At 35.9% G+C, this 7378-nt stretch overlaps 1 protein-coding gene across 1 annotated transcript in view; it reads right to left on the bottom strand.

The window, feature by feature from the left end:
* Positions 1-1082: 1082 nt before the first annotated feature.
* Positions 1083-7378, bottom strand: part of PKHD1 (PKHD1 ciliary IPT domain containing fibrocystin/polyductin) — a 440412-nt gene continuing 434116 nt past the window's right edge. The window contains exon 66 of the mRNA XM_058662233.1: positions 1083-1715. Coding sequence (XP_058518216.1) covers positions 1294-1715 — 422 coding nt within the window. The 3' untranslated portion in view covers positions 1083-1293. The remainder of the gene's footprint in view (positions 1716-7378) is intronic.

The following is a 7378-nucleotide window of genomic DNA, read 5'->3' as shown; positions in this document are numbered from 1 at the left end:
AAGTGGAGGATTAGCCTGTTGGGCCACTGTGGTTGGCTCTGCTGCTCTACTTGATCTAGCTCCCTGCTAATGCACCTAAAAAAGTAAGAGGATGGTCCAAGTGATTGGGCCTCTTAATCCATTTGGGAGACCTAGAGGAAGCTAGTACTTCCTGGCTACAGACTGGCCCAGTTTTAGCCATTATGGTGATTTGGGAAGTGAATCAGAAGGTAGAAGATCCTCCTCTCTTCCTGGTACATTTTATAACTATGTCTCTATGCCTTTCAAATAAATTTTACACACACACACATCTCCTTTAGAGGGACCCTACATCTGTGCATGATCTTGCCTTTATCCATACCAAATTTATAAATGTTTTCTGATCTCCATCAGAACCCCTATAATAGTCCAGAGAGGTTGCACGTTATGTAAATCACCATTTCATTCCTTCATTGGACTGTTCTTTGATAAAGAAGTAACAGATAATATACTTGCATATGTGGTTATCTCTGGTCTCACAATATAATTTTTATCCAGTTTAAATTTAACCTAGCTTCTCATAGAAAGAACTATTGAAAAATCTAACTGAAGCACTTGGGCAATTTTCTTTTCAGAATGTAATATTTTTACATATTTGCCCTTAACTTATATCTCAGAAAACTCACGGAGATACCAGTTTTTATGTGTAAATATCTTATGAGGTACAAACTTGTTATGTTTACAGCACTGTGGCTCCCAATATTGACTGATTTAGAACATGCAACAAAAATTCACTTGTTAAAAAAACAGAAAGTTTTTTTGTGAGTGAAAGACAAGCTCTGAAAATGAAGTCTTCTGTCATTTTAGTGTTCCTAAAGATTAGAGGATCAGGTTTCTGAGTATCTACAGAATTATCTGTACCTGACCAGGGCTTTTCATGTTCCCTTCCATCAGAGAATCCCAAAGCATTGTGGGTGTTCATTCCAGAAGAAGCTTACTGACAACCCCTGCTGGCATGAATCAGTATTACATCATTCAATTTGCAAAATCAAGGATATAATGGATGTAACATTAAAAATAATAGAACATTAACAAATGACTGATAACCTATTATTGGCTGGCATTTGGCTAGTATTTCTAATAGATTCAAGACCTGTTAAACAGTGTTTACAAGTATGTAATGGCTCTTCCATTTTAATGTTAAGAATGGGATTCAAGGTCCACATTTCCCCTTCCTAGTGATTCTTGCAGATTAAGTATCATTTCATGTATTTATTATCCAGAAATATTTAGAATATTCTGCCTCTCACTTCAGATACCCAGTCTACTCCCTGATTACAGCTGTTCTGGAATAGTCTCAGGGTGTACCGAATGGAGACAGATTTCCTTGGTGGCACCACAGGAGATCTTTGTCTCTTGGGAAGGCCCCAAGCTGCCACTTTCTTTGGTTTGCTGACCCTGCCCTTGTCTGAGATCTGGGCACAGCAGCAACAGCTGATCCTGTCGTGCCAGCTGGTATCTCAGCAACTGCTCTTTGGCTTCCTTCCAGTTCCCACTCTCCTGCATGTGCACCTGCTGAGCAGGAGCGATTGGAGTGCAGGTGTGGCCTTGGGACGTGACGCCAACAATGCCGGAAACAGGAACAGCAGTTTTTTCATGTCCTACAGTTGGTCTATTAACTTTCCTTCTGGACACTCCATTCAGCGACTGGTGAGGCAGCTGGTTCAGTTTGCCTAGCATGACTTTCATCCTCATATCTACAAAGAGAAAAAGTAAGGTAAGAAAAGAAATGTATGCACTTTTCAATCAGTAGATTATACATTTTATCCAGTTCCTGACAAGATGCTTTCAACCAACTAAAACTAGATTTCTATCAATTAATTTGTAAATACTTTTGGAAATACAGTGCTATACTGCAAGCTCAAACTATAGCTAGTACCTAATAATAAGTTTGCTAATACTGCTTTCTCAGCAAAGCTATTATGCTGTTATAGCAACAACAAATACTTTTTTTCATTATAATTATAAGACTTGAATTTGAAAATCAGACCAAACATGAGCCATACTAGTGAGCCAATCCTATATAATACAACCCAGAACAACTTCTTTATTAAGAAACATAAACTTTAAAAATGTATTTTATCTAATACTTTGGGTTTTGTGGCAAATCCGTAATTGTATTATCTTTGATTTTATAAAACTATGGATATAAACATATGCAGAGATGATATAAATATATAAATAATTTTTCCACATTGTAGAATGAGAAAAGGCACACGGGGCCCAAGTCACAAGATTGAATTTTAAGTTGTCCTTCTTTTACTAGTTGATTTTGTGATTTTCATCTGCCATTTAACTCCTTTGCTTTTCAAATGACAACTGTGACTTCAGGTGACACCTAACAACTTACTAAAACACACTTCATTTTAACACTTTTGTTTTAATTATGACTTTCATCCCTTGACACTTTATTTGCATATTATTTTCCTATTAACCAGAGTTAAAACCCAACTCAGAAGAATACAGCCTTGATGAACAAAAGATTTAGGTATTTTGTACTATTGAATCCAAATTTTTTGAAGGATATATTGTATGAGCATTTAGCAGTGTGACTGTGTCATATATAAATAAGTTAATTAGCCTAGCATGTTACTGGAGCAGTCTTGGTAAACTATGGGTTTAAAGGATTGTCTTGACATGGTAAGTCACACTTATCAAAACATTTGATGCTGTTACTAAACGTTTGAAATATGTTCTCTAGGAACTATGTAGAAACTAATACTCCAGTTTCAGAATCAAATGCCTATAGACAATTTCCTGCTTCTTCTGTCAGTTAGAAGTTGAATCAAGGTACAAATTGCACATAATCCCTCTATACTATATACTTTTATGATCCTCATATGTAAGATGATAGTGATAGTCTCCGCTTCATAGGATTTTTAATGATGAAGTAAGATAAAGCATTCAAAATTCTATTCAAAATTAGTGATATGCTAATGATCTTGATCGATTGATCTGTATTGATTTTTAGAGTTACCATCATTTAAACACTTAATACTTAGATAGTGCTCATGCCTGCAAAACACTGATGTAAAAGCTTTCCACACATTTATTCGTCTTGTCCCTACAACCTTCTCATAAAGCTAGCATTATTATGGTCTTCACTTTATAGATGGAGAAAGAGAAGCTTATTTGTCCCTATTCATGAAGTTTTTAAGTTGGGATAAGAGATTCAAATATAGTAAGGCTCAAAAGTTACAGATTAACTACTTAGGAAAGTTATTAAACATTCTGAGTATCTTTTTTCACTCTGCCTATTGTTCAGCTTAATAAAATATATCCTAAGTTGGGGCCGGCATAATTGTGCTGCAAGCTAATCCTCTGCCTGTAGCACTGGCATCTCATATTGGCTCCAGTTCATACCCTGTCCATTCCATTTCTGAGTCAGTGCTCTGCTTATGGCCTGGGAAAGCAGTGGAGGAGTTCCCAAGTCCTTAGGAGTTCCCTACACCCATATGAGAAACCCAGAAGAAGCTCCTGGCTCCTAGATTTGGATGGGCTCAGGTTTGGGCATTTTTGCTATTGAGGCATAAATCAGTCTCTCTCTGTAAAATTTGTCTTTCAAATAAAAAAACTTTAATGCGTGTGTGTGTGTATGACTGTGCAGTAAGTTGATAGTACTATAGCTACAGATAGAAACATTATATAATTTCACATTAAAGTACCCACTTTGGGAGATAGTTTTTCTCCAAGTTTCCTTTAATAATTCTTAAGTAACACTTACATGGCAATTACATAATTAGTGCATGCCAAGAACTAAGCCATGTTTATGACTGAGGCCTTACAACCACCCTCTGGAGCTATGCTGTTGATATCTCACTTTTAGAAGACTATCAGATGAAGCACAAAGAGAGGAACTTGCCAAGTCCTTGAAAAAAGCAGTGAACGATATTCCTTACTTTATAGAATTCAATACTTTTGATTCCAGAGTATGTTCTCTAAGCATCATACAATACTACATAAGTAAAAAACAGCAATGAGCAGTTAAGAAAAAACTGCACAGTTAGGTCACTGTGTGCATGCAAATGGCATACATGAGATTGATCGTCCCATCTCTTGTGTTACTAACAAAACCATTAGCCACTCTTTCATATAGTGTAAATGCCAACTTACTAACATGAGTATCGTAGTCCCTTGTTAGCTTAGTTCTATGTGTTTGTTTGTGTTAACAAAAATAATGATTTTATGTTAACACAAAATGATGATGTCTAGGTTATATTATGAGAGCCATAACTTGAGTAAAAAATATAAATTTCTTAAATAATAATACTTTATTAATATATTAATGGGTGGAAAATGCATTGAGGATATGAGAAAGAAACAATATCATATGAATATGTATAAGATGCATTTTACTGGGAGCATCAAAAATAGATAAAATATTCTGTCCTAATATTGCCTTCACGACTCACTGGACAATATCCTAACAGACCCACGATATCTGTATTCTCCCTTCTCCTTTTTCACCTTTCCTTTTACTGCTAGTCACCTAACTATGACATGATTTTTTTTCTCGAGAACTTTTAGATTACACTAGTTTTCCTAGTGCGTTTGCAAGTTTTTCAGAAGCATTGCTTGATGACTTACATTACATTGTTACTTGAATTCTTATTGATGAGTTTCCGATATGACCTGCACAGTTGCTTCTGTTATTGGTTACTTTTTCTTATATCATTTTCTTGTCTTCCTCTTCAGATATCAAGTTCTCTCAGGGGAGGAATTTTCAGTGTACTATCAACCTTCCCCCTTCATTCTCCCCACTTCTCTATGCCAAGCACTGAGCTTGATTTCATTTCCATAATTATTGCACACACCAGGAGAAAAGATGTAGTTTACCAGAATCAGCAAATAACCAAAGAATAAGAATAATAAGTTGTCAGGTAGACGCAAACTTTAAAAAGGAAGGAAGGCTTTGAATTTTAATCCCTTGGTAAAACCAACAGCACTTCATCTAAGAGGCATCTAACACTGTAAGTCACCTATAGTCCAACTGTTCAAGAGATTGTTATTCCAGTTTTGAGAGACCTTCATTGGTAAGCTATTTCCCCTTGTTCTTCAAGTCTGTACCTATTCATAAAAGACAAACGCAAGCAGAGCTTTGCTTTGCAGATCCAAAACCATTTAAAAATCTCCTATGAATTATTTACATGGCAGCTCCAATCAGCAACATACCTGACAGATTCCACAGCCAAAATGAAAGTTCACTGTGTAAAGGTGCCCAGGGAGGCTGGCTGCCTCCCACTGTGAGGTTATAGACAGAACTAAGTCAGCACACATTATATGTCAGTGCCGACATCAGAAGGAATCAGATCCTTTGATCTCGGACCTCCACAGGAAGCTTAGATCTCAGACAAATTAGATAAAAAATGAATTTATAGCAGATACGTGTCCTAAGGCATGCAACTGAATGTTTGGGTTTTAGGGAAGGAAGGTTAGTGAGTATCAAAACATATGAATTGGCATGCCTCCTTTCTACCTCCACCCTGTGGATGAGTTCCCATTAAAATGGAAAGATGGGATTTCAGATGGCCCCCTCCATGGGTCTTACAGACCCGTTGGAGGACTTGATCAAGCTTTAGAAAGAGTGCACTGAAATATGGGGAAAACATGTTCTATCTCTACAAAAGAGGGACTGATTCCTTACAAGTTGAGTCCTTCCAGGTCTGCCCATCTTCAGGTATGATTTTTTAACTTTAAAGTTCTTTTGACATCCACAACTTTATTGAATGATAAATATTTAAAGTCCCTGGCTTCTTTTCCAATGAGAACATTACTGATGAACTCGTCCTGTCTTTCTGCCTCCTTCCAGACTGTTGATGGTTTTCCCAATTCAATTTCAGGTATAGTATAAGTATTTGATGCCTTGGATTCAGTACAAAGTCATAATATAATTGAAGCTAACCTGAGACTGAAATAGAGGAGGATGAAAGCTAGTCAACCAACAAAAACAATTTACTCTACCTTGGTACATCATGCATTTATAAGAATGGTAATCCTGCCCATGTATTAAAAACTGTGTGCATAAATACATTATATCGAACATATACTGCTTATGCTATTTATTATTTTAAACAAAAATGTATTAGTTATTTTATTATTTCATGCACAATAAATAATAAAGCTTTGACATGAAAATAAGGGAACCAGAAGGAAAAAAGGAAATAATACAATGTTTCCTGCATTGCACCAAGATGATCTCTAATTTATTATCTTTTTGTGTGAAAGTCTGGCAATTCATGTATTTCAGTCAATTTAATGTAGTTTAAATGTCTAGGTTTAACTGGTTAATTTAACTGTTTTTTTGCATAAATTACTCAAGTTCTTTACAAACTATGGTAATTAAGGGTTGAATCTTAAAATTCCTCTTAGACAATTATATGGTCTGTAACCATCTTCAACACAGTACTTTTAATTGTATTTCATTTCTGCCTATATTTCCTAACATCATGGAATAGGCATTACAAAATTATGATGTGGATAAATATGTTTTATACTCATGTTAGTAGGAAATCCCCTAATAGCCCATTGTAAAATATGTTGTTGCACCTTGATTGCAAATAACAATGAGACTCTATCTTATTTAGCAAGGTTTTCTTTAAAAAGATTTCTTATTCATTTGAAAGGAAGAATGACAGGGAAAGTAATAAAGACACACACAGAAAGGAAGGAAGGGAGGGAGGAAGGAACGAACGAAGGGAGGGAGAGAGGGAGGGACTGAAAGATTCTATCCTCTGCTTCACTCCCTAAATGACCAAAAGAGCCAGGATTGGGGCAGGCTTAAGCCAAGGGCCATTAACTCCATTTGGGTCTCCCATATGGATGTCAGATATAAACTATTTGGGCTATATTCCAGTGCTTTCCCAGGACATTTGCAGTGAGTTGGATTGGAAATGAAGAAGCTGGGACTTGAACTAGCATTCTGACACGGGATGCAATCTTGCAAGCTTAACCTGCTGTACAACAATGCTTGTCATAGTAGGTTTTTTTGTTTGTTTGTTTTGGGTTTTTTTATGTGACTTGAGAAATAAGTACTAGATTTCATTCATGTATTTAAAATTAGAGATATTCAAATATTTTTTCTTGTATATGAGATGGAGATGCCACTTATTAATAATTTCCAGTATTGGCATAATTTTACTTTCCCAAAAACTTGGGGAAATTCCATTTAGTCCTCAGTTATTTTGCTTTTTTTCTGTTTCCAGGCATCTTGACACCATCTATCTCCTCCCATTTGCTTGTCATTCTTACAGATCTGTACTTAACAAAAGTTAACAGTTTCTTTTAATTCACATGTACAAAGCGCATCATATATGAGAATACTTCAAAAGCTTCTGGAAATGTAATTAAAACTAAGTTTCTT

Source organism: Ochotona princeps, chromosome 1 (genome assembly GCF_030435755.1).
Source record: "Ochotona princeps isolate mOchPri1 chromosome 1, mOchPri1.hap1, whole genome shotgun sequence".
Taxonomy (NCBI): Eukaryota; Metazoa; Chordata; class Mammalia; order Lagomorpha; family Ochotonidae; genus Ochotona; species Ochotona princeps.
Note: the sequence above shows the minus strand (reverse complement) of the source record. Positions and strands in the feature narration are given on the sequence as shown.